Genomic DNA, 27,335 nt, shown 5'->3' with positions numbered 1-27,335 from the left:
GTGGGGAGATGGGAGGAAGTGGGGGAGGGAGCACCAGGGTCCTGGAGGTGGTGAGTGAAGGTCCCAGAGATGGGAACTGGCAACACAGGGATGGAGATGGGTGTCCTCAGGATCGAGAACCCCAAGGGAGAGAGATTGTGGGTTCAATGGATGTATAGGGTGGTCCAGGAATGATGATGAGAGTCCCAGGTCTGGGGTTTGAGGTCCCAGCTCCTAGATCTCTCCTGTCCAGCTGTGTGCTGCTATAAAACCTTCACTCCTAAATGCACCCAGTGCGTGTGTGCCAGATCCCATCTCCAACACACAGAGCTGCAGTGGGAGTTGGGTGGGATGCTCAGCACTCCCAGTCCATTGCTGAGCCTGCTGCTGTGGTTAATGACTCCTATTTTAATCAGCAGAACAGAGTGTTCATCAGATTCCATCTGACAGAAAACACGTTGGGATGACACAAGGATGGGGGAGGACTCTGTCAGCTTTATCTTTTCCTTTCCTAAAGAGCCATTTGAGTCCTCTGTGTGACCAAGTTAAAGAGGTAACAATGATAATGGGATGCTGCTGGGGCTGTCACAGCCCAAAGGCAGGAAGTGACTCCAGCCTGACCCCACTGCTTCCCTGTCTCCCCCCATTCAGCACAGAGAATCATTAATGTGCTCTGGGAAGAAACTGAAAAGCTTGTGCTCCTTCCCTGCTTCAACACATAGAGGGGTATTTGTATGTAAAACATGTTTTCCATTAAATAGGCAAACACCTATGAAGATGAATGCAAATATTAGGTTTCCAAAGCTGTCTGTAATGATCATTTAACCCAAGGTTATGTACCGTTATGTACCAAGTCATCAAGGTTTGGGAAAGCTGTTTGCAGGGATAACAGATGAACTTGCAAAAGCCAGCCACCAAACCACAGTGGGAGCATTCCCATTCCTGGTGGGGGCAGGAATGGGGATATGGCTGTTTCCCCCATCCTGTACCCAGTGCTTGCTCTTTTTTCATTTTTGTTTTTAATTAATATCTCAGTTTTTGTGCATACCTGTGAGCAGAATAAGTGCTGGGATCCCCAGGGACACCCAACCTGTCACCCCAACCATGAGGACATGGCCCTTCCTCCTCCTCCTGGGAACTGCAGGCACTGTGGGTGACACGAAGAAATCAGCCCATAAATAAGGGCAACACCAGTGTCCACCTCCTTGTCTCAGCCAAGAAGCCCAACTCGTGAATTACCTCCCAAATTAACTGTGCATGAAATTGGATAGAGACACTGGTTCGACCGGCCATTACCAGAGCACTCTGCAAGGATCCTCCAGGACATCTCGCTCTCTTTTTGCTGCCAGCTTTCCACTTGGTTGAGCCCACGAACCATCCCACATCCCCGTGGCACTGCTCTGCTGGGCAGAATGAGGGCACAGAAAGCAGCTCTGCAATGGCGCTGAGCCCTTGGGTGAGCATTGTGTTTATTGCAGTGTTCTCTGCTGGGTACACAGTGCTCACATCACAGTTAAAAATATTGCTCTAGTACCAATACATGTCAGGATTTAAAATAAGTGGCTATATGCATACATAAGGCACAGTGTCATTGCCATGGTGGGTGGCATCCACCCACCTGGGAAGCCAAGGTGCCCCCTCAGACACAACCCATAATAAGAAATTCACCTGTTTTCCCTTATTGCTTTTTTGTTTGTCTTTATCACAAGACTGTCCAGCACATACTGTCCTCACACTGCACCCCATAACCCAGCTCTTGTCACCTCCAGCTGGGACAGGGTGTCTATCCCTGGGCACCTCCAGGCAGCAGAGACTGATGCTTACATCTCCTCCAAGCTGCAGCTGTCTCTGGAAAATAAAGGAGTGCCCTGGCCAAGGAGCACAGGCCACACACCCAGAGGTCTCCATGCCTAGGCAGTGTGATCAGTCCAAGTGTGCACTGTTTGCATGAGACCATGCCCATTCCACCATCATGGTGCTGGACATAGGTGGCCCTGGAGGACTGTGGCCATCCCGTGAGCATCCAGACTCAGAGGACGGTTGTCTCCTTTTCAGTCATTGAAGACATCTTGGAGAAGCTCCTGTGCACGATGCTGGAGTGGCCCGTCTCCTCACTGAGTGCATTCACCAACCTGGAAAGGATGGTCACCTTGAACTTCTTGAAGTCCTGGCCCATGAAGACGTAGAGGACGGGGTTCATGCAGCTGTTGGAGGCAGCGAGCGCCGTGGTGATGGGGATGCCAATCTCAAATACAGAGCGCGGGGTCAGGTCAGGTTTTGTTTCCAGGATGTTCAACAGGTGGTAGGGGCTCCAGCACAGGAAGAAGGTGACGATGATGGTGACGATGATCTTGAAGGGCTTCCTGGACTTGGCAAGGCGGTTTCGACGCAGGTTGAAGGCAATGGAAGCGTAGCAGAAGGTGATGATGGTAATGGGCAGGAGGAACCCAGCAAAGAGCCTGGTGATGTTCACTGTTCGGTGTCTCACTAGTGCCAGTGCTTGGTAAGACCTATTTCTGGACAGGGAGAAATTGCTGAAACAAATGATAGAGTTGCGAGCTTGTGCTGTATCTCGGAAGACAAGAGAAGGGCAGCTCATGATGATACCAACCATCCAGATGATCAGGCAAACCATGTATGCCAGGTTGGTCGACCGATGGTTTTGAGACCAGACAGGAAAAACCACCGACACATAGCGATCAAAGCTGATGGTGGTGAGCAGAAGAACACTGGTGTACATGTTGAGGATGAGGAGGAAGGAGTTCAGCTTGCACATGACTGTCCCAAAGATCCAGTTGTAGCGCATGGCTGTGTACGCAATGTTTATGGGTAGGAAGATGTTGAAGAGGAAGTCAGCGACAGCCAGGTTGAGGAACCATATGGCATTGACCGACTTCTTCATCTTCAGAATGATGATGGCTATGACGAGGCCATTCCCCAGGATGCCCAGCACGCAGGACACACTGTAGATGACAACAGAGAGGATTCTTGCAACGTCCTTCGGGTCATAGGATGGGCCTGTCCATACGCTGCCTGGCTCTTCATAGGTATAATCCGAGTAGTCATAGATATCAGAGTCATCAGAGTAATCAGATAAATTGGAAAGTGCCATGGTTGGTGCACAAATCAGTGCCCAGTCTCAGCCTCTCCAGATGGCAATGCCCTGCTAAGAAAACAGTGTTAGATCAGAAGCATGGCTAGAATGGCCCTGGGGATGCTGGGGAATCCCTCGGGTCCAGCTCAGCTTCTGAGGCTTGTCTGGAATGTTTATGCCCTGATCAGGAGCAGCACCAGCTCTGGGAGCTGCTGAGCTCCTCTTGGTTGTGCTCACCAAGACATGGCTGCAGCCTTATTCACAAAATTGCCTACTTAATTCGAAGGAAACAATTAGTATTAGGCTTACTAACAGCTTTGAGATTTTCCAAACTGCAAAGTACTACAGCTTTTCTCTTTCTCCCAGATACTGAGCAAAATGCTAACTGTGAGCACTATATTTGCCATTAGGCAAAGCTGGGCTCCCCCAGCCACTCTGAGCCCCCATTAAGCATGTTCCACTGCTCCCTGCTAATAGCTCTGGGGTTCTCCACCACCTCAAACCCATCCAGGCTGTGCAGTGCTGAACTGAGCATCATCCTCCTGCCAGCACCACTCCCAAGCCCCCGTCTGTTTACACAATAAGCTATTGTTTCTCCATGGGCTTTTCCTCAAGTTCCTTCCCAAGCAGCCCCACCACCCTCTGCCCTTTCCTGCCCTCACTGACACTCCCATTGGGATGCAGAGATTTGAGGGTGAACAAATCCTCAAGCAAACAGCTGGTGGGCATCCTATCCATGTCACAATCCATGGATTTCACAGCCAAAAGGGTGCTCAATGCATCCCCATACACAGTGCATCCTAGTCCCCTCATGGAGCCCCAGGAGAGGTACCTATGGGACGACACACCAACTACAGCCCTGAGCTGGCCCTGGCCCTGCACACCCTTAGCACATGGCTTCACCTCCCCAGAAGCAAAGCTGTGGATTACAGAATGCTGTTCTATCCCCATTTCCCACAGGGATCCCATTTCCCTACCCCTAGCATTCCTCCCTCCTCACGTTGTATCCACTCACCCATTTTCCACGGAAAAATCTCTCTCCTGTACCATCACTTACCAATGCAGTGACATTCAGCTCAACATTTCAAAGCTGTGCTTTATGGACCGTTGATTGGAATTGCCTGTTTGTTTTGCTCTCCCTCCCCTTTCGCTCTCATCAGGTTTTTTAACACTGATGTGCAGGACATTCCCCAGTCCCTGCTGAGAGCAGTGCTACAGGACATGCTCTGCATGGTTGTGCTGCAGCCATGAGCATCAGTGCCAAGACAGCAAGGGGCACCTGGCCCCATTCCTACCAGACTGGGCTTGGAGAAACCCCAACTCCATTTCTCCTTCCTTTTGCAAATATCCCATAAAGTGTGTCTGAAAAAGCAAAACAGCAACAACAACAAAACCAAACCAACAAACTAAACCCACATATCATCACGTTTCAATGTTCCTTCTGGGCTGCAAATGCTTAGCATGAGCCAAAACCACGTTACGCGCTGTTCTCTATTCATCTCTGTCCTCCTACCTCCGCAAAAACGAGCTCAGGATCTGCCCCAAATAGTCCAAAAGCTGTGATTCACACAGCTGTGCTCAACCAGGGACCCCCATAGGGCTGAGCTCAGGGCAGCCCCGCATACGGCCAGGATGAGGTCAGGGCTGTTGTTCTTGGGACATTAACAGGAAGCAGAGAGAACAGCAGAAACCTTCAAATGCAGCTTTTCTGGGCAGAAAAAAAAAAAAAAAAAGGCTTCCGTGGCTGGGAGGACGGATGTGAGTGGGGAAACGGGGGAGTGCAGCCAGAAGAAAAAATAATATATGGGTCTGCCTTATCCTTGCATTTGGCCACAGGGATGCTTAGGAATCAGCATCTCCTTCTTTGTGTATCCACGGCCCCACTGAGCACAGGACGTCCTCATACCCTGCAGGAGCCAGACTCTTGTGTTCACCCAAGCTGTGAGGTGAAGCAGTGGTTCTATGTCTCCCTGTGGCTGCCCCACACCAAAGCCCTGAGTCCCAAGTTTCCTCCCCACACCAGTATGGGTGTGTGGGAATGGAGGGGAAAGGGAAGAGAACATACGACAACCAGCTCCAGTTCTCACTTATTTCAGGTGGCAGCTGCCATGCAATGACATCCCAGCTTGATGTTCCCAGTCCTGAGTGCAAGTTGGGCACTATCAAAATGCCCATAACAAGAGCTCAGCCCTCACTGCTGCTAAGTGCCCAGAGAAGTCTGCTGGGAACTGCACACCCAAGCCCTATTTTTAGGTTACATGTATGCAGAAACGCTTCCTGGCATCTCAGTAGGTCATCTTTGACCTCTCCAAGATTGCCCCTCTTGGATGCACGGTGATACCATGGGAGAGAACAGCTTGTGGGGAGTCCCACACTGCTGCCACCCCCTGCACCTCCCATCTCCCAAATCCAGACACCTGCAAATCCCCAGAAACAGCCCCACAATCTGCAGCCCTATTGGCAGAGGGAGGAGACAAAGCCTGTTCCTAGAGGGGAAACTGAGGCACAGAGCCCTACCTGCATCCACGGTGCTTGGGTGCCGGGACCTTGAGAGAGGCTGCGTTGCACACAGGCAGATAAAAAAGGAATAACTGGAAAAGGCAGCCTTAAAAAGCCGGCTGTGCCCAGGGTGGGACAGAATAACAGCATGAGTCAGTGTTTTTCTAGGCAGCACTGCACACGTCTGGTTGGGATGGGACGGTCCATGGAAGCAGTGCAGGGACACAGCAATGTGGGGTCACAGCTTGCACACTCTGCTCTGCCCAGAAACAGTGCTGGACCTCTAAACACAATGCTCATCACCAGGCTAAGCAAAAGGAAAATCACCAGCCCCACGCCACACAGCACCCGTCGTTGGGTATAGGACAAGGGTTGAGTGTTGCAATGAGCACTATGTGATAAGCATCTCTCCTGGGGATGTATCCCAATTCCCTGCACGTCGCAGGGAGCCAGCTGCACGGCATGGTGCCAGCGAGCCAGCTGCATGGCATGGCTGGAAACACAACAGCTCCATGGTGGGAGCTATTCCTGCTCCAAACCAGGAGGATTTGCAGCCCATCTGAGGGTGTCACCTGGGGTGCTCTGTGCATCACCGTGGCTGCTTGGGGACAAAGCCAGCATTTGGCTGGGGACACCATTGGGAGGTTCATGTGGCACACGCAGAGCCACTCTCAGCAGATCAGGGTTTAGAGGGTGTAAAGAGGAAGGAAACCAAGAGAAGGAAATGGATCTGTCCCTGCTGCCAGACAGAGGGACACGATTGTGCTGGGGAATGGGGGGGGACACTGGGATCAGGCAAAAGAAACTAAGTAAATGAGAGTGGTGATGACCTACAGAGCCCCAGTGCATGGCCCCGTAGGTCACCACCATCCCCAATCCAAACCCAAAACCCACTTTGTAATAACAGGGAGGAGAAAACCCTCAGCTGGCTGCATCCCCATGGGGAAAGCAAAGAATTCCTGTGGCTGCAGCCAACTCCTCCCTGAGCCCCAAATATCACTTCGCTCCCAACCCAGGTGCAACCCCATGAACACCAAAACCCAGAGGTGTTTACCTCTCAGCTGGATAACTCCCTGCCCTTCCGTGCACGTAGAGATTCCATCCCCACTGCTGTCACCCCGTTAGGATTGTGTTGGCTGCCGTAGGGTTTGGTCACTTCTCCACCAGTGGCCGTGGCTATTGCTGAGCTCTCTCATCCCGCAGAGGATGTGCACGCGTTGCCGATGGGAAGATGAGCAAAACCACAGCCTGTGGCACACACAAACACAAAAAAAATGCAACCAGACATCAGCTTGGCCCATGCCTGGGAAGGAGGAAGCGATGTTGCGAGGCAGGATGTGGGGATGGGGACCTTGATTTTGAGGCTCTGTGCAGAGGACAGCTCTTTGTACCACACATATCCCGTTGTGCTCATGCTCAGCCCCAAACCCTTTGGAGTTCAGCATTCCACACTGGTGTAGGGCCAGGCACATGCTGTCCCCGGTGTTCCCAGGGTGCACAGTGGAAGGGAACACATTCCTGCCTCGTTACTCCCAGCTGTTGGTGCAGCTGTGACCCACACACTAAGGTGGGGATGGATCCAGCAGTGCATCCCCATCCTGGATCACATGGGGACACAAGTGGAGGTGGTAGTCACTATGCTTGAGAAAATTGGGTTTTGCCTAACCATAGCTGGGTTCCCCAATAGCATCACCGATGTGGGGGGTACATGGAGCCATCCAGAAATGGCTGTGAAAGTACAAAACCACCACCACAAACCACATCATGTGGCATCAGCAATGCCCAAGGAGAAGTGACCCCTCCAGGGACATGCAACGTCCTGCACAGGTGGTGACACTGGTCCCCCCCCCAGGAGCCGTGAAAGAGGAATCAGCCCCAGCTGTGATCCCTGCTTTGCATAGTGTTGGGTTACAAAACTGCTGTCCTGGGGCTGAATCAGGAGAAAAGTTGCTGATGCTCTCAGATTGGAGAAAGGAGAAGAGAGAAGAGTCCCCGGGAGGTTGCATGATCCCCCCCCCCCCAATACCCACAGATGGGGATTTGCCAACAGCTCATGACCGTCACACTGCTGCACTGGGGGCAGGGGGGACCTGTGCATGGGGTGAGAGCAGTGACACACAGCAAAGCACAACCCTTTTGTCATCCTAATGCATTTGTGCAGTGCAGTTCCCATTGCAGCAGCTCCCAAAAGTATTTCAAAGAGCCCAAAGTATATATTTTTTAAATGAAACACAGTCTTGCTGCAGTGCAGCCTGGTGCTGCCCCACTCCCCATTGCTCTGTCAGTGGGACCAATCCAAACCCCTCCCACGGCCAGACACCCCACTTCCCCCTCCTTGGGGACTCCTCCAACACCACCTAGAGCTGATGCTCGCAGCTTAGTGGGACCTCTGCCATCACCCCTGCAGTGGGCAGCAGCTCTGCATGGGGTCCCTAGGAGTCAGCAGGGGAGGGGGCTCAGCGTGAATGCTCCTCTCTTCCCCCTCCATTCCCAGTACCCAATACCTGGAGTTCTGCCACAGCCCTCTCTGCTTTGGGATGAAGGCAGCGAGGAAGAGGAGCTGAGCCCGGTGAGGATGCTGCAGGCAGCGGCGTAGGGCACAGACTGCTTTTAAGGAGAAGGGGAGGGGGAAGGAACAGCAGCAGCATCCTCAGGGTGGTTTTGGCTCCGCAAGCAACAGCTGGGAGAGGGTGGGAAAGCTGGCGGGGATCCTGCAGTACATCGCTTCCCGTGGGGATGCCTTTCCTGGCCCCCAGCCGGGCCCTATAGGGCTGTGGGGCAATGCTGGGCAACACCAGGGGGACACCACAGAGCCAGGTGGCTGCCAGCTGCCCCCAGCCCACTCTGCAGCCCCCCCTCACCCTCCTGTCCTCCCACCACCCCCAACTCCTTCCAAGACGTTGAGTCACTTCCCTTTGGTGAAATCTGGCTCCCAAACGCTGCTGCTGCATTTGGGTCTGGGTTCTCCCATGGTTTTTATTACCATCGGGGTTCAGCCGTTCCCAAGCAGCACCCCCAGGCTCAGCTATAGCACCTCCAGCCTTGTGCATCTTTCACAGGGGCTGCAAAGCAAACGGAAGGGGCTCCACCTGCTCGTGGTCAGCCCAGCCCAGCCCCAATCCCAGCCAGGCGGTTTTCCGGGGCTGTCCCATCCTCAGTGAGGACTGAGCAGCTCCGCATCCGCCCCCACAGAACAGGAGGTTCCAATCACCCCGTGCTTGATGTGGCACCAAGCAAATCGCTCTTCCTGCCCTTCAGCCTCCACGGCACTCAACCCCTGTTTTGGGCTCCAATACACAGCACAGCCACGGGTGTGCAGCAGGTTTGGGGGAATGACCCTATTTTTCACACACACAATAATGACACCTTTTGGACAAACCCACACCAGCACCCTGACCCTTCCCAGGGGGACACTCAGCACCAAAGGAGTGGATGCTCTCCTTGCACGCCCATCTCTGAATTCACCAACAGCAGTTCCCCCATCAAGCAGTCAATTCCCAAAAAAGCACCAGGCTTATCAGACCACACTGAGGACACACATCAGGAGCAGCGTGTTCACAGAAGATGATGAACAGCCCATACCCCAGGGCACACCTTTATCCTACACACCTGAGCCACGCAGACTTTGGGGCAGGAGCACAGCGATGTGCCCTGCTGGGATCTGCCTATCCCCAAGTCCTTTCCAGGACGTCTCTAGGGCAGGATGCAGGATGGGATTGTTCTCACACACCCTTATCCCTGTGCTCAGCAAGATGTGAAGGTAAAAACCACACTGACATGGGATAAAGCACACCCCAAGTGTCAGCTCTGCAGTTTGGGTTTTCCCTCCCAGGAACACTGTGATGCCACGGTCTTGGGAACCCCTCCTAGCCCTCAGCACCTCCCAGATGGTGGGAACCAGCCTGATTCACCCCAGCAGCTGTCACAGTAATAAGCAAAGAGAAGGCAGAGCAGACACCCCCCACCTCTCCCTGTGTTTCCCACGTGGGCTGCGTGTTGCTCATCGCTCCTTCCATGACCTGCTGTGACAACACGCCCTGCTCCGCATCCCATCCGAGTGGAAACGAAAGCTCACTGCAAAAATAAAGAAGCCCACATATACAGGATGTCAAAGAGACAGCTCCGCTTTCCATGTTTCACTGATTCGGTACAATCACGGAAAAAACAGTCCCAGGCTTGTGCAACTCACAGCTTATAAATAGCAGCACGGAGCCCAGCAGGGCTGCTGGCAGGCATGGCTGTGCACACTGACTGCCCCATGCTGCTGCGAGTTGAGCTGCAGGAGTCACCATTCATTGCATCCCACCGCAACCCCCATTCACTGAATCCCCCTGCAGCTCCATTCATTTCACCTTCCATTCATTGCGCCCCATTGCTGGGGTGAGGATGGCATCCTGTACCCCTGTGAGCCTGAGGGGGGACCCTTTTAACCCCAAAGCCACCCACCCCTTCCCCTCAGCGCTGGCTAGGTGCAATTAGTTAATTACTCATAGAGGTAATTGACCCAGCTCATGAAAAGAGGTGATGAAGGCACAAGCAGGGCCTTGCAAAGCTAAATCCTTGTGCATTTATCCACAGCCTAGTGATTTGGAAACCCTCCTTCAGACTACACCACACAGAAGATGGACCTTTACCATACCTTCACATGCAGCTCCTTTCACAGCTCAAGCATCCCGCTGGGCACAAGAGGTGCTCAGAATCACAAGCAGCAGATGCAGGAGAGCAATGCATCCAAATCCCTTTTGGCATCCAAATCCCATTGATGCTGTGGGCTGTAGATGCTCTGTGGGGCCATCACTGGGGAATCACATAGCAGTGATGGATGTGCCCACACTGAGCAATTCATTGGCAGCTCCATGTTTGTGTCAAGAGCTACGTACAGCTCCCAGCACAGAGATGAGGGATTACAGGGCATAGACAGTTTGTTTTTCTTTTTAAGCCCCAACACAGGGCATCCTTTTCTACATTATCCTTGTTCCTCACTTTCAAATCCCTCCTGCAGCTGATAGACAGGACACCAACAGCAGGGACTTACAGGCAAAGACAGCTCCTTACACCAGATCCCCTTTGAGGATTTGAGTCCTGCAGAAGCAATACAGCCCCCACTCTCACCAAAAGAGCTTTTAGAGCACTAAAAGCCACGGAAGAGAGAATGAGTGCCTCTGGAATCGAGGATGAGGAGCAGCACCAGGCTCCTGCATGTGGCACTTCTGTTCCTGGGGCTCATTAAGCTTCAGCAAGAACTGCAGGGTGCTTCAGCCAAGACAAGCAGCAAAGGATGAAACATCCTGAGCCCCGATTGCCCATAGTCCTGACACACTGCTCCATACCACCCATCATCAACTACTTTAGGAGGTCTTTCAGCCTGCCCACCCTGCTCCACTCTTGCCCCTTCTCTACCCAGGCTCACAGCTTTGCCACTCACCCACAGACATTAAATAGAGCCCCAAATCTTCCTCCCTTTCAGTTTTGTTTCACAGAAGACATTCAGTAAGAAACCCTCTCACCTAACTTGGGCCAATCCCACTGGAGGGAGCGTGCTCTTCACTTAATGAGGTGTGGGGTTAATAAGCAACAGCTGGGACTTCCAAGGAAATCATTGACCCTGGGATACCCAATGGTTCCTCATCAGGCTGCAGCTGAGCAGAATTTGGCTTCAACCAGCCCTGCTTTAAATGATAGCTCAGAGTAAGCCTTCAGCAGAGGGGTGCCCTCCTGATACTTATAGGTGGTGTCTATGGTTGTTATCAGCCCATCATTGGCATCATCCCATAGGGAAGCATACAGTGCCTTGTTATACCCACCTTCAGGAGAAGATTTAGGGGAAGGATGAATTAAAAACATGAAAGTCTGCATGTGAGTTCCTTTAATTTCACTTCAAAGTTTCTATTTTACAGCCCAGGCAAAATTAAGAAAATGCGTGGTTAAAGCTCCTAGCAGCAGAAAGTGAGCATCTGTGCCAGAGACTGAGGTCAGTTCTGGTTGGATTTTGTTAATAAAGGAAAGCTGTTTGATGCCTTTCCCATCGAGGTGATGGAATACGATGGAGTAAATAGTGGCAGTTCCCTGGGGGGACACAGTGAGACCAGTTTTAGGAAACCATTAGATGGTTTTGGAGTCATCTCATCCCATCCTGTTGTATCCTATCCCAATCCATCTCATCCCCAACCCAATCCAACCCATTCTCATCTCATTCCCTACCACCAGTTGCTGGGAAGTGGTACAGCTGCTGTTTTACTTTGGGAAGACCCAGTGCAAGGTCATTTTTGGTCTCGTTTCTGCCCTAAGTTCTGGGTGCAGATCTCAGCATGGTACAACCCTGAAGCCATGAGCCTGCTCCTGAAAATTATTTAAGAAATAATAAATGTCAGAATATTTAGAAAGGGATTAATTAGTGTTGTTGATGGAAGCCAGATCTAGAATTTGCCTTGGAAAGAAAACAAATCAGAGCCCAAAAGGGAGCACGGGGAGCAAAAGCTGTGCCAGAGAGCTGCACGCAAATGTTCCGTGTCACATTATACAGAATTAATGCTTCGGATTGTCTGCGCAAATGAAAAGTCTTTAACCTAAAGAATCAATTAAGTTTCCTTGCAGACAGCCTAATCTAACCCATGGGGGACTTTGGAGGGAGTGCAGCCCCTCGCCTCTCCTGCAGGCAGCTGTAAATCTCTGCCTCATTACCCAGCAGTGAGAGCACCCCGGAGTGAGCTTGGCTACAGCATCACCACCATCATCCACTGACAGAGAGGTGGTGGTGCCCCATCCCTGCAGACACCCAAGGTCAGGGGATGGGGCTGTGAGCACTGATGGAGCTGTGGGTGTCTCTGTGCACTGCAGGCAGTGGGAACAAACGGCCTTTGGGGGTTCCTTCCAACTCAAAACCACTCTATGGTTCTGTGATCACCTGTTTGGCACAAAGTCTCCATAAACTCCATGGCAGGATTGGCACCAGGAGTCAGTGGGGACCGATTCCTGGCAGCTGCGTGCCCAGCACAGGGGGGAATGCTTCCCATTTCCCCAGCTCTTGTTGCAGTGGGAGTGGGATCTGCTGGCAGGGGGCAAGGGAAGGGAGGAGGCCCCTTGTGCTGACCCCATCCCTGCAGCAGCACAGGACAAGGTGGGATAAACAAACCCAAGCCCCAGCTCCCATTCAATCCCTTCCCATCAGGAGCAGTGAGCCCAGCAGTGAGAAGCAGCCTTTGCTGCAGGGGCCGCCAATTCCATCCCCGTTAATTGAATCAGCTTTGCCTCTGCTTTATGTCCTGTGACAAGGAGACATAATGAAATTTTAAAATGCCATCATTTTACACCAAAAGATTATTAATAATCCAGCAACAACAACAACAAAACGCAATCAGGGGAAGCGGCCTGAAATCCAAGTGAATTTCAGAGATTCATGGTGCTGGCACAGAGATATCATGCCCCAGTGGGTGCAGATGTGGGACAAAGGGGTTGGTGGCACCCAGTTCCCCTCAGTGCCAAAAGCCACTGTGCCCAGCCTGGAGCTACGACTGCATCATTCTTTCACCCCCAGCTCTCTTGGAAATCACCCAGCTGTGCTCATGCCATAAAAAGAGAAGGAAATGCAATCAGATTTCAGATTGCCTTCTCCTGCATCCAAATTGCTTCATAGATCACATCCATGATAACTGCCACACTTCCTATTTTGCTCCACTCTTTTCTTCATATGAGATACGTCCTCGTGCAAATGGACTCCAGGGTTTTATTTACTATATGGTGCATGGGCAAAACTCATTGCTTGCACCTTCCTCAGCCCCAGGCAGGAGCAAAATGCAGGGGAAGCAAAGGAGCAAAGTGCAGAAGATGCGAAGAGGGAAACTTTCAGAACTATCTGTTCAAATGAATCTCTTATCAACTGAATGTACTACTTTGGCAGGCAAATTAGAACCCGTGCTCTAGCTTAACAGCTACAATAGGACAGCTTTTTATTTGACATATTAGGGACAGTCTTGATGAGCTAATTTGTTAATTAATGGCAGCCTCGAGGCTTTTATCTTAGTAGATGTTGGCAAACCCTTTAATCTGAGGAGCTGCTCATCCTTTGGGCCCCATCCCCAGCAGTGCCTCCTCCTTCCTGGGCAGCATCTGGGGCTCACCATACCCCAAACAGCCCCACAGCTCCTCTCCTTGTCCTCACCCCCCAGCTGAGTCTCTGTTCAGCACCAGCTCAGTTCCCCTTCCCCTTTTTGCAGGAGGATTCACAGCTGTTGTTGAGGCAGAGCAGGAATTGTCCACAGCTGAGCTGCTTCTGCCCAGTAAAGTTCGGACCTAAAGGGAAAAAGAGAGAGGAAAAATAAAAAAGAAGAGCTACTGGCTCAGATCAGAGTGAGAATTTTACTTTTCTTTCCCCCTCCATTGATTAATGAGCTAATTTACTTTAATAAGTGGTTATTTTCCAGGGTCTGTGTGCTGACAGCAGGGCAAGCTATGCTCTCATGTGCAATGGGGCACCAACCAGTGTGGCAGTACCACTTCCCCCAGCTCTCTGTTTTATTCCTGGATATGGTGCAGCCATGGCCTTACTAAGAAATATGCAGCAGGGAGACACCAGAGCCTCACTTATCTCTGCTGCATTGCTGTCAGGTGGGAAGAAAACCTGCAGGAATATTTGCAAGCTAATCAGGCAGAGGACTTGATCAGACCTCAGTATAACAGCAGGGAAGGCATGGGGTGGGGAGATGCCTGCATGGATGGATGGGAGGGAGCATGATGTGCAGACCCAGCGTTGCCCCATTAATACAGGCAAGCAGCTGGCCCCAAATTAAGTCAATCAGCACCAAATTAAGTTGGCACAAAACTAAGCTGGAATCAAATGAAGCCATCCTGAAGCACAGCTATCCTCTGGGCTGAGGGCAGGACTGTTCCAGGAGGGACTGAGAATAAAAGTGGGTGCTGCAGTGGGGAAATCTGAGTCCCTGCCCACCATTAGCAGCCCCACTGGGACCACTCCAGTTATCTCTAGTTCTGTAAAATGACTGCTGAGAGAGGAGGGGCGAAGAGCATCTTCTCTCCCTACCATAAAACCACCCCCAGGGTTTGAATTTCTGTGCCAGAGGATTAGAGAAAAATGAGAGCTATGCTCACGAGGAAGAACAATGGCCTCCTATTTATATTTAGCAGCACTCCTTGTAAGAGCCGTGGCCAAAATGCAATTTACAGGAACACAGCAAATTTCACAGTAATAAGGGACGCGCCAGGGCTCATCCACCCCCCCAGTTTCCATCAGCTCAATTCAGAGCTGCAGTCTGGTCCCTGGGGAGCCCAAGGGGAGGTGATGCTGCATGTGGAGTAGCTTTGCAGAGCCTCCCAGCTTCAGGTTTGGATTTATGCAAGAACCTGGATGAGAAGCACACTGCAAACAAATGGGGAGCAGGTAAAGAGGTTTGGTTTTGGAGAAGGGAAAGCACAGGGTCAGCAGACAGAGCGATGTACAGCTCTCTGCTGCAGGCTTTCACCCCCATATTGAGCTCCCACTCAATGCATTTTAATTGAATTGATTTCTCTGGATTAGCCTGAGCCAGGAGACTTACTTATGTGGGATCTTCGGGGTAAACACCATAAAGCAGAGGTGTGCATAAGTCCACCGGAGCCTTGGTGCAACTCCTGCTAAGACTTGCTCCTCTCTCCAAGACATGAGGGTCTATGGGGTCTTCAGTTCCCCACGCTTCTACCTCTCCATCCCTGCCTGGCTCCTCATCCAGCCTCTAAATGGCTTGTCTGTTAATTAAAAGGCACTTCAAAGAACGAATAACAACAACAACAACTCCAATCCCAAATTCTATTCCAGCCAGTCTGGAGGAAAACTCACATCCTTTGCCAAAGTGTGAGGGTTTTGCTTTCTTGGTCCTGGATTTCATGCTCAGAAAGGTCAGACCTCCCATACAGACTTGTTTCTCACTGCCGGATTCACAATGCTTGTGATCCCACAGCCCTGCACAAAGCATCAGACCCGCTCCCACCCTCTTATCTCAAGCAAGGACCATGCACATGGAATGCAGAGGCTGTGGGCACTGGGGCTTGCTGTTGGGTTATTCCCACTTCTTCCCCAGGACTCTCACCATGGCCTCAGCCCTGGTGATCTTATAGAATCATTAAGATTAAACAAGACTACTGAGTTCACCAAATCCAACAGCCAACCCATCCCCACCATACCACTAAGCACATCTCTCAAAGACTTCCAGATCCATAAAGTCATCTGAGTTGGAAGGGACTCCCAAAGGCTGTCTGTTCCCACTGCCTGCAGTGCACGGGGACACCCACAGATCCATCAGTGCTCACAGCCCCGTCCCCCGACTGTGGGTGTCTGTAGGGACAGGAAAGATTGCAGAGATCCACTCCCATTGCTCTTCCTGGCAAGGTACAGAGAAAGACAACTTTTAGAAATCAAAGGGCAATGCATGAAGCAGATGTGGCATCAGTGATAAGGCAAAGCAAAGCTTTTAGCAACCAAATTTGCGCTTTGCACAGATTAGACATTAAAACAAACTCACTTAATTTCATGCCATATGCAAATCTTTACCAGCTGTCAGTTCTGTATTCACTGGAGACTAAATGTAATAGCTGAACAAGAGCACAAATGCAGCAAAGACTCCCGCAGAATCCCATCAGCAGTTCTGGGAAGCCAGGAGCTGCCTGGCCTCCTGCTCAGGCGCAGAACCCAAATGTCAGCAGGAGCCTCCATAAAACGTCTGCAAATGAAGTAACTAAAAAAGATGAGGCTATGACTTGCTCCTGGCACTGAAGCGTTCCCAGACGAGCTGCAATTACAGCTCTCTGCAGCATCCAGCGCTTGTTAATTTGGGCTGAGGAAGCAGCCAGACCTCCAGAGGAGAGACCAACCTCCAGTCATAGGCATGACACATGCAAGAAGGAACCCGTGAATGATGCAGCACAAGGAGAAATGCCCCAGATGTTGCTCCCCACCCATTCAGGGAGCTCAATGTGAGCTGCAGGAAGTAGGCACGGTTGGGGCATGCCAGAGACAGGGATGGGCTGCAAGGCAAGAAGTAGAAATGAAGACAACATTTCAGCAGCCATAAAAGCACAGATTTACCATCCCGTCTGCCCCGTAATTAAATGCAGCCGCATAAAGCGAGATGTTTCACAACTCCTGATTTCTGCAGAGTGCTGGAGGAACCTGATAAAGGTGCAGTCACGCTGCTGAGGATAACAGGGGCTGCACTGCTGCTGGCAGGGAGAGGCGAGCCTGGATTTTAATTTGGAAGAATTTCAGAGGACATTTTATTTAGCAGCATACAGGAAAATTAAGAGCATGACAAAAAACATGGACTACACTTGCTCCCTCCCCGTATTTCCAAGCTCAGCAGTGCTGAGGTCCAAGAACAGCACAGACTGCTTTGCAAATCCATTTATTCTGAGTTCTGCCTCGCTTGTTTCTGAGTACAGCTGCTGAGAAAAGTGGTGCACAGCTCCTGAAATCACAATGAGAATACCTGGAGACCCAACTGCTGCTGCTGGGAGAGCCCCACTGTCCCCAGGGCCAAGCTGTGCCCTGCATCCTGGTGGCACAGTGGGGGACCCCAGCCCTCACCCAGGCACAAGAAGGGCATTGAGCAGCCCAGGAGCCTCTGCCAGCACAGTCACTGCCTCCCGAGCATCCCTGCAGCTGCTGCGGTTGCCACGGTAACCGAGCATCTCTCTCTCTCTCTCTCTCTCTCTCTCTCTCTCTCTCTCTCTCTCTCTCTCTCTCTCTCTCTCTCTCTCTCTCTCTCTCTCTCTCTCTCTCTCTCTCTCTCTCTCTCTCTCTCTCTCTCTCTCTCTCTCTCCAGGCACCTTTAAGGAAAAATGTCCCTGTTCTGCAGCCACCACTCCATGGCACACAGCTGTCCCTGGACCTTCCACTCTTGGTTTCTGCCTCTATGCTCCCCAAGGCTGTGGGGCTCAGGTCCTGGTTCCCCAGAACGAAGCAGGCAGGACAGGGATGGTTGGCTCTGTTGCTTCTTTCTGCTGCTGCCAAAAGGTTCCTCCAGCTGAAAAAAAAACAAATAAACAAACAAACAACAACCAAAAGCAAGAGCAATGAGGCTCTAGTCATCTCTAGACCTAGGCAGTGTAGGTTTTGGGGGTTTGTTCTTAAAGCACTGTTTCCAGGCTGATGGCAGAAGCACCTTCAAGCTCAGCCAGCCACTGTCTCGCCACGCAGGGTCCCCTCCCCAAGCTCTGACAGCTGTCACAACCCTTGCAGAGGGTGAGCTGACAATCTCACAGAGGAAAGCAGCTCCTTTTGTAATCCACTCCTACAAACCACCTACCCTCCTGCCTGTTTTAGCCCTCCTTGTCCTAAATTACAAGCCCAGGAGACTGTGAGCATGCAGGAGTTGTAAGTATGGGATGATGTATCCTGCAAACAAGTCCCCAGCCAGCAGCTCTGCAGGAACACAGAATTCCTCCTTGCTCCTGCAGCAGCTGGGAAGGACCAGGAGGTGGCTTTTACCCCTATTAGAAGCATCCATCCACGTGCCATGACCTAGGGTTTCCTTGCCCCCCAGTATTCTGAGATCAGTGAAGCTCTGCACAGTGTGCCAGAGCGATGGGCAGCTTAAGAAGCACCGCTCCCACGTATTTCTAGCTGAACAAGCCCTTCACTCAGCCAGGGAGCAGGAAAGTAAAAGCAAGAAATAAGCTGAACACGCCCCAGAAGCTCTCATTATTCCCGGAGGGCTTGGCTGCATGCGGGAAGCAACTGAATGGCCACAGAGCTGGGGGTACCTGGCACTGAAAGCTCAGAGAGGAGGCAGGGGGAGGCGATTTCCCTTCTGTTATTGACATGCAAATCACCCCCGCAGTAACTCCCAGGTTTAATATATTTCCAGATTGCCTGGTGTGGAGTCACATTAGTCAAGTCTATGTGGCAGTTAAGTCCAAAAGGACTCTGATTAGAGTCAGCATTTCCACAGCAGCTTCAAGGACAGGCTGGAAATAAGTGCATAGCACCCACCTTGCTGACCCCCTGCAGCAGGAAACCCATGGCCATAGCAGGAGAGTCCCTCATTGGCAGAGAGGTCTGCGGGGCTCAGGGGCACATCCAGCCTAAGGGAAATGCATGGCTGCACCCCAGTTCCTGCCTGGGGACAGGACCAGAAGCATTCCTGCTACATTTGGATAAAGATTTCTGTGCCCCAAAGCCTTCCTCACTTCCAGACCAGAGATATTGCACAGCTGATTGGAAAGTGGCACTGACCACAAGTGCAATAATGAAAAAGATTTTCCTCCGCACAGATGGGATTCACAGAATCACAGAATCACAGAATGACCTGGGTTGGAGGGGACCTCAAGGATCATGTAGTTCCAACCCCCCTGCCTAGCAGGGCCACCAAACATACACCTTTACTAGATCAGGTTGCCCAGAGCCTCGTCCAACCTGGTCTTGAACACCTCCAAGGACGGGGCATCCACAACATCCCTGGGCAGCCTGTTCCAGGACCTAACCACCCTCCTAGTAAAAAACTTCCCCCTAACATCCAACCTAAATCTTCCCTCTTTTAACTTAAAACCATTTCCCCGTGTCCTGCTATTATCAGCCCTTATGAAGAGTTTACTCCCCTCCTGGGAGTAAGTTCCCTTCAGATATTGAAAGGCTGCAATGAGGTCGCCCCGCAACCTTCTCTTCTCCAGGCTGAACAAACCCAACTCCCTCAGCCTGTCCTCATAGGGGAGGTGCTCCAGCCCCCTGATCATCTTCGTGGCCCTCCTCTGGACCCTTTCCAAAATCTCCATGTCTTTTTTGTACTGAGGGCTCCACACCTGAACACAGTACTCCAGATGGGGCCTCACAAGAGCAGAGTAGAGAGGGACAATCACCTCCCTATCCCTGCTGACCACCCCTCTCCTGATGGAGCCCAGGATCCCATTTGCTTTCCGGGCTGCCAGAGCGCACTGCTGGCTCATGTTAAGTTTCTCATCTATCAGGACCCCTAGGTCTTTCTCTGCCGAGCTGCTCTCAAGGACAACTCCCCCCAGCCTGTACAGGTGCCTGGGGTTCTTCCGGCCCAAGTGCAAAACCTTGCACTTTGCCTTATTGAACCTCATTAGGTTCACCCGAGCCCAGCTTTCAAGCCTGTCAAGGTCCCTCTGAATGGCCTCCATTCCCTCCACCGTATCGACTGCACCACTCAGCTTGGTGTCATCAGCAAACTTGCTGAGGGTGCACTCCATTCCCTCATCGATGTCATTAATAAAGATGTTAAAGAGCACCGGTCCCAAGACAGACCCTTGAGGGACACCGCTCGTTACCGGCCTCCACCTGGACATAGAGCCATTGACCACCACCCTCTGTCTGCGGCCTTTCAACCAATTGCTTATCCATCTAGTTGTCCACCCGTCAAATCCACTTCCCTCCAGTTTGGAGATGAGGATGTGATGGGGGACCATGTCAAAGGCCTTGCTCAGGTCCAGGTAAATGACATCAGTTGCCTTCCCTTCGTCCACCAATGCCGTCACTCCATCATAGAAGGCCACAAGATTAGTTAAGCATGACCTTCCCCTGGTGAAGCCATGCTGGCTATCTAGGATCACGTGCTCGTTCTTTATGTGATCAAGCATATTGTCCAGGAGGATCTGTTCCATAATCTTCCCAGGCACGGAGGTGAGACTCACCGGCCTGTAGTTACCCGGGTCCTCCCTGCTCCCCTTCTTGTAAATGGGACTGACGTGACCCTTCCTCCAATCGTCCGGGACCTCACCTGACAGCCACGACTTCTCAAATATGATGGAGAGCGGCTCAGCAACCACCTCAGCCAGCTCCTTCAGGACCCTGGGATGCACGCCATCTGGCCCCATAGACTTATACTCATTCAGTCTAAGGAGGCACTCTCGGACTTGCTCAACCCTTACAGTGGGGAGGGATTTACCTCCTTGGTCCCCACATAGAGGTATGGGGGTGCAAGACTTAGGGACATGAAAAAGACTAGAATCCTGGCCACCAGTGAAGACCGAGGTGAAGAACTCATTCAGCACCTCAGCTTTCTCTTCATCTGTTGAAGCCATTTCTCCTTTTAAATTTACCAAAGTAGGTACGCCCGTTTTGGCCTGTCTCTTCTGGCCAATGTACCTGTAGAAGGTTTTCTTATTGTTTTTCACGTCCCTGGCCAAGTTCAGTTCTGCCTGCGCCTTGGCTTTCCTTATTCCTTCCTCTCTCTGAACTGCATCTCTCATTATACCCACACATTGCCTCGCCTGGGCCCTCCCTGTTCTGCACAGCTCCATCCCAGCTTTGCTAAAAATCCCACTGAGCTCAGCTGCCAGATCGCTTTGAAAGTTTTCCTTTTGTCCATTCATTCCCATTGCTGCAAACCAATCTGTCTGAGAAGCTCATTCCTTGTTATTCATTAGGAGCGCCAACAAAGCCCTCTGTTCCTGCACTCTCTCAGAGCTTTGTTTTCAGCTCTCCATTCAGCCTTGCGTTTGTGCTCCTTGGATGCTCGCACTAAAAGCTTAAATCACTCACAGCCCTGAGCCCTCTCGCTCAGTGTCTTTAGTTTGCAGCTAGAGTATTCTCGCTTTAGCTTTCTGCTCACCCTTCTATCTCCTCTTTAATTAAAAACCCCTTTGGTCTCTGAGCTGCTCGCTAGCACTTGAGCTGGGATGTGGTTTCTCTCTGCCATGCGAGCAGAGCAGCTGAGAATGTCACAACCGTTTTTCACAACAACCTTGCTTTGACCCGGGTTTGACAGCTTTACCACCAAGCATTTCATCTCTTACTTGCCCATCTGTTCATTGATTAAAATCCCACACTCCAATATGCAGCTCTGCCTCCACAGCCAGGAATTCCTCCCAACACCACGGCTCTCAGACAATGCCCTTTCCCCAGCAAAAGAAGAAAAAAAAAGCCAGCAGGAAGCCACGCTAACTGCCTAATGGAAACTGGGGGGATGCAGGATTGCTGCAAGGATCAGCCTTGCAGCTAACTGTGCAAGCTCCAGAAATAGGAGAGATCTGCACTGCCAGCATCAGGAGCAGATCACCCCCACACCTCCTTCGTGCACACAGTGGCAATTTTATCCTGGGACACACAGTGCCAAAAGGAAGCAAGAGCCGCGCTCTGTCTTAGAACATGAATTTTAATGATTGCTGCCTCTAAACGCTGCAGGTGTCAGGGTTCAGGAAGAAGGCTGCAACGCTGGGAGGCTTCTGTTGAGCAGCGAAATGAGTCAGTGCCACCTACCGGCTACGGGGATCTCACCTCTCCCGCATTCACCCAATTCGGCCTCAAGTTTTGTTATAAAAACTATCTTGGGTGGCATTTCCCATCACACCACGGCAGTGCTTCCAGCATCCACCTGCAATGGGCACAACCAGCGGCACCTCCTGGAGTGCCAGTTCCTCCTGGAGGTTCTCAAGTCCCCATCAGAGCCCCCCAGCTCCTGATAGGGCTGTGCTCAACCATATCAAGAGCTTTGAGGATGCTCCAGTGGCCAAACCTTTGCTCTGGGGCTATGGCTTCATCAGCTCCGTGCCCTTGCCCTTTCCTACAATCTTCTTTGGAACGTCCCTTTACTATCTCTGAAATAACCATAGATAATTGCAGTGCACTGTGTACACAGCAACCCAACAGCTCTAAGGCTGCTGAGAGGTGTCACAGCCTGGATGAGATGCCAGGCATTTCTGGCTAGCAGCACCACTCTCTTCTACAGCATCACATTTAACTGGTCGTCAGCTTCTAAATGCACTTCACAACCACTTGAAAAGGAAAATGCATCATCGCTCTGTAGTTAATTCTGTAATTAGGCTCCGGTGCCCTGGCACTGAAGAAAACACACATTTCTGTCACACCTTTCTCCTGAAGGGCTGCTGCGTTTGCTCAGCCCGCAGATACTAATTATCCCCCCCGTTTATCCTCCAGCACTAACAGGCTGCAGCAGTCGGAGGACACAGCAGTTGTGCTGCAGGAATTGCCCCGGGCTCCATTTGCTGCTGAGGGTCTCAGAGCCGAGCTGCTGTTGGTCTCTTTGCAGGAACGCTGGCTGAAATAAAATCACCAAGCTGCTTCTGTCAGTCCTGCTAAAAAACGACGAGCTCTTCAAAGAGCACAAAAAGGGCGGATTCTGCCTTTCTGAAAGCAAGGAAAGGCAGAAAGGCTGCTTGTAGCTCCTGCTCTGAGCTGCTTGTCCTCACACACTGCCCTGCCCCAGCATGGGCTGCAGCCGGCATCGCCCAGCCTCACAGTCCCAGCATCCTCCCCAAAGCACCAGGAGCTTCGGAGGGCACCCGGAGCCTGAGGAAAGCAAGCAGTGCCGCAGACCAAGGCCTGAAGAAGGCGATGGAGGCCGCAGTCCAGTCAATCCGCAGCCGTTGCCTAGCAACGCTAGAGCGGGCCACGCAGTTCTTAAATAGCAGGTGTCCCGCACCCTTGTCCGATGCCCGCTTTTCATTGGACAGCTCTCTTAAGATTGACGTGATCTCTATCCAATCGTCACCCTCCACGAGCCTCTCCCGTCCTGTAGGCGTGGCGCTACCCGGAAGACACCGCCGGAAGCGGTGCGCAGGAAGTGGGCGGAACGCGGTGGAGAAGGAAAGGCCGTCAGCACCAATGAGAAGCGAGAAGCCGCGAGGCTCATCCAATGGCAGAGCGCGGAGGGCGGGGACGCGAGGAGGCGGGGCAACCTGGATAGAACCGGCAAGAGGAGGCAGCCAAGGTGGGCAGGGGGCTGAGGGAGGGGAGATGGGGCCTGGGGGAAAAGTAGAGCAGGCAGTTGCGGGGAGATGGGGCCTGAGGGAAAAGTGGGGTCTGCGGGGAGATGGGGCCTGGGAGAGGCTAAGGCTTCGTGGGGGTGAAGCCTGAGGGCAGACTTGGGGAGATAGAGGCCTGAGGGGAGGCTGAGGACTGGGGTTCATGGAGATGGGGCCTGAGGGGAGGATAAAGGAATGGGGAGATAAGGAGAAGGGAAGGTACCTGCGCTGTGGGTTCTGGCTTCAGCTGTTCCTGTTTGCAGGCGGAGGCAGTACAAAAGGAGATGTCCCTCGCGTCCCCGCTGGAAGCAGGATGAATCTCATATCTATGGCGGCAGAGCCCGAGCTGAAATGGGTGGCCCTGTGGGTCCGCGTCAGGTGGGCAGCTGTACTTGTGCTGCTGCTGGGCTCCCTCCTGCTGCTGCTGCTGCCGCTGCCTGCTGTGGAGGAGAAGTGCCACGCGGTGCTCAGGGGGCTCTCCTTCCTGAGGAGTAGGCTGGGCACCGGCTATACGGGTGTCACCAGGTACACGGGACAAAGTACCGGGCTGAGCGTCACCTCACAGGGGCTGGAGCTGCTGGTGCTGAAGGGCAAGGCGTCCCCAGGTGAGTGTGTGCCCCACTGCTGTGCGACTCTTGGACTCTGTGATCTTAGAGGTCCTGAATGATGCTGTGATTCTAACCCCTTTGTGTCTGGGGGATGTGCATCCCTGCCAGAGCATGTCCTTGTATCTCCAATGGTAATGAACTCTCACTACCCCTCTCTGAGCTGTAAATTACCAAGAGGTCACTGTTGCCATCGCCAGGCAGCAGCCAGGCTGCATTCCATGGCTGGGTGCTGTGCAGGTGTTTCTGTAGTGCTGTGTCATCTCAGCTTATCCAGGTGCTTTGTGTGGTGAGATGTGATGAGGTAACTGGAACACTAGCAACCAACAGGCTGCAGTCACTGGCTTTAGTGGACAGGACATTCAATTGGAAAATATTCAGAGGAGTCATTATGATTCCAGCAGGGTATCATTCACATTACAGCTATTATTGCTGGGAAGATGTGCTATTAGCAGCTGTGGAGTCTGCTCTCAGCAAGGGAACTGGCATTACAGCAGAACGTACTCACAACTCTGTGTCCTCCCACACACAGCAGCCTGATAGCCAAAGCAAGCTTTGCTAGGATCAGAATCCTGCACCTGTACCTTGCTGCTTGCAGGCCCTGCCTGGCCCAGTTCCTGTCAGGAGCAGTTCTGCTGTGAGTGTGGCCTAAAGCCCTTGTGCTTGCAGCAGGAGTACAAGTTCTTTGCTGCAGGTCTTACAGAGAAGTTTTATTTAATTTCATCTCAGAGAACAGTGATAAGTCTCCAGAAGCTGTCGGTAGAATCCTGTGATCTGACTGCTCTTATTGTTGCATTTCAGAAGTGAAGTTAGAAGCCAAAGCAGCTCTGAACCAAGCCCTTGAAATGAAGCGCCAAGGAAAGCGAGAAAAAGCGCACAAACTCTTTGTATACGCCCTCAAAATGGATCCTGATTATGTGGATGCCCTGAATGAATTTGGCATTTTTTCTGAAGAGGAAAAAGACATTCTTCAAGCAGACTATTTGTACTCCAAAGCACTAACCCTCTCTCCCTGCAACGAAAAGGCTTTGATCAATCGGGACCGGACGTTGCCTTTAGTTGAAGAAATTGATCAGAGGTATTTTAGCATTATTGACAGCAAGGTTAAAAAAGTGATGGCGATCCCCAAAGGCAATTCTGCCCTGCGCCGAGTGATGGAGGAGTCCTACTATCACCACATCTACCACACGGTTGCTATTGAAGGGAACACTCTGACACTGTCAGAAATACGACACATCATCGAGACCAGATATGCTGTTCCTGGAAAAAGTTTAGTGGAGCAGAATGAGGTGATTGGCATGCATGCAGCTTTGAAATATGTCAATACCACACTGGTATCACGAATAGGATCCGTTACCATCACTGACATCCTGGAGATACACCGGAGAGTGCTGGGCTATGCTGACCCCGTAGAGGCGGGGCGGTTCAGGACTACGCAGGTGTTTGTAGGGCATCACATACCCCCCCACCCCCAGGAAGTTGGGAAACAGATGCAGGAGTTTGTGCAGTGGATTAACTCTGAAGATGCCATGAGTTTGCACCCTGTGGAATTTGCTGCGTTAGCCCATTACAAATTGGTTTACGTCCATCCTTTTACAGATGGCAACGGGAGGACCTCACGTTTGCTAATGAACCTCATCCTGATGCAGGCAGGCTACCCACCCATCACCATCCGCAAGGAGCAACGGGCAGAGTATTATCATGTCTTAGAAGTGGCCAACGAGGGTGATGTGAGGCCTTTCATACGATTTATAGCTAAGTGCACTGAGACAACGCTGGACATGTTGCTCATTGCCACCACGGAGTACTCTGTGGGCTTACCTGAAGCTGATGGCAGCAGTGCTGGATGCAAACAAACCATCCCTGTCAAGACCTGAAGGTTGTGGGCGTTGAGAAGGCAGGGAATACATGGGTGAACAGGAAGCCATGCTGCTCAGTATTTCTGCTGGGAAGAGACTTGACAGGAGGTGTCACTCTTTAGCATTTCATTTATTTAAAGTCTGTTACATTTGATTAAATTAATATAATTTATTTACATATATTATGCCAAGCTAAATTGTTGATGTTGACTGTGTGCTGTAACTTGCCTGTGCTACAGTAAGAGGTGGGGAAAAACATCAGATGGGCTGAACAAACTGAAGTAGAAATAATTTCATTTTTCCATAAAATTAAGCATTGAGAAGCTGCTTCCATCACAGCCCTACACTAAGTCAGCAGCCTTGTCTTACCTTGTCATGGAGCTGCTAAGTGGGACAAAGCTTTAAAAGAGTTGTTGCTCTCATACTACCCCTTCATTCTTGTTCAGAACCCAAAGCCTTTGTAGTAACAGCATGCTCCCAGCTGCATTAAGCTGGCTTCCTCCTTCACTATGACACATTCAGCCTGAAAAGATGAGGAAGAAGGCTAGCTGCAGGGTGGCAGTCGCATTTCTCCCCTTCCATTTCTGCTTTCATAGTACTCTGCATATTTACTTTCAAGTTGCCTTTCCTAGGGTAATGTATGTGAAACGAATGGGAAGTGTTTGGTTTATGATTACAGTCCATGTGACAAACAAAACAAGAAATGCTCTCTGACTTGCTTCACGGAATAGCAAGGTGCTCTTGCTATGTCTTCACCAGGACAATTTTGTGCTGCTTCAGATTGTCCCCCCCCAGAAGGCAGGTCCCCTGGAAAACTGCAGCTGTCTGCAGGTTTCTGTTCAAGGTCTGAAAAGAGCTTGTTTCTGCTAAGCTGCAGGCAGAAGAGGTCATTCTGCATAGCCACAAGACTGCCTCTTATCTGCTGGGCTGTTTTGGTAAGAATTCATATAAGTGAGTTTGCCAGAAACTTAAGTTTCCTTCACGTACACAAGAGAACTTTTCGTAAGAGGTTTATTAACTACCAGGTCATGCTATTCCTGTGATAAATGCATAAAGAACCACCTAAGGCCTCTCCTTACAGCAGTCTGTTTGCACAGCACCTGGAAGCTGCCACCCAATTCAAAGCCTTTTTAAGGTAAAAGCAGTTGCAGTTAAACATTAAAAGGAGTTGCTCCCTATGCCCTACCTGCCAGTTGTATAAGTGCATAATTCCAGGTATCATAGATCCCAACACCTTCAAGCTCAGAAGACACAGAAGGAATGAAATCCTGTACTGTCCCAGGCCTATTTTTCTCCCCTCTAGCTCTTTTACCTTCAAGGTAGTTAGGATACATTTTATACAGCAAATAGACACCAAGACAAGACCAGGAATTACCTATACACTGTAGCACCAGCCTCTCCTCGTGTATTGATTACTGCTGACAGGGAATGTGAACAAGTGTTCTATTTTTACAAAGCATGCTTATTTTTGTAGTGCAATGTGAGTATAAAAGTATTCTGCACTTTAGAGCTCTGGAAAAAAAGATGTTCATTTTAGTAACAGATTAATAAAGTATTTTAATATTAAATCTGCAGTAAAATCAGAACTGC

The 27,335-nt window shown here is 51.2% G+C and overlaps 2 protein-coding genes across 7 annotated transcripts; one reads left to right on the top strand and one right to left on the bottom strand.

Annotated features, from left to right (window-relative positions):
• Positions 1 to 1,428: 1,428 nt before the first annotated feature.
• CMKLR1 (chemerin chemokine-like receptor 1) lies at positions 1,429 to 11,194 on the bottom strand. Of its 6 annotated transcripts, XM_031592488.2 has the most exons (4): positions 10,212 to 11,194; positions 9,538 to 9,646; positions 6,627 to 6,820; positions 1,429 to 3,142 (listed from the first exon to the last, which is right to left on the bottom strand). In XM_031592488.2, the coding sequence occupies exon 4, from the start codon at positions 3,089 to 3,091 to the stop codon at positions 2,009 to 2,011; it is 1,083 nt and encodes a 360-aa protein (XP_031448348.2). In that variant the 5' UTR covers positions 3,092 to 3,142; positions 6,627 to 6,820; positions 9,538 to 9,646; positions 10,212 to 11,194; the 3' UTR covers positions 1,429 to 2,008. The 6 variants fall into 6 exon arrangements, with proteins under 6 accessions (XP_031448348.2, XP_090008712.1, XP_031448346.2 ...); XM_090152586.1 differs by lacking the exons at positions 9,538 to 9,646; positions 10,212 to 11,194 and adding an exon at positions 8,556 to 8,653; XM_031592486.2 differs by lacking the exons at positions 9,538 to 9,646; positions 10,212 to 11,194 and adding an exon at positions 8,077 to 8,520 and having other exon boundaries at positions 1,429 to 3,145.
• A 12,061-nt stretch (positions 11,195 to 23,255) lies between these two features.
• Positions 23,256 to 27,260, top strand: FICD (FIC domain protein adenylyltransferase). Its single transcript, XM_031592473.2, has 2 exons — positions 23,256 to 23,886; positions 24,688 to 27,260. Exons 1-2 carry the CDS (start codon positions 23,445 to 23,447, stop codon positions 25,761 to 25,763), a joined length of 1,518 nt encoding a protein of 505 aa, XP_031448333.2. The 5' UTR covers positions 23,256 to 23,444; the 3' UTR covers positions 25,764 to 27,260.
• Positions 27,261 to 27,335: the final 75 nt, after the last annotated feature.

Source organism: Phasianus colchicus, chromosome 18, assembly GCF_987193195.1.
Source record: "Phasianus colchicus chromosome 18, bPhaCol1.hap1.1, whole genome shotgun sequence".
Lineage (NCBI taxonomy): Eukaryota > Metazoa > Chordata > Aves > Galliformes > Phasianidae > Phasianus > Phasianus colchicus.
This window is presented reverse-complemented; position numbering and strand designations above follow the sequence as displayed.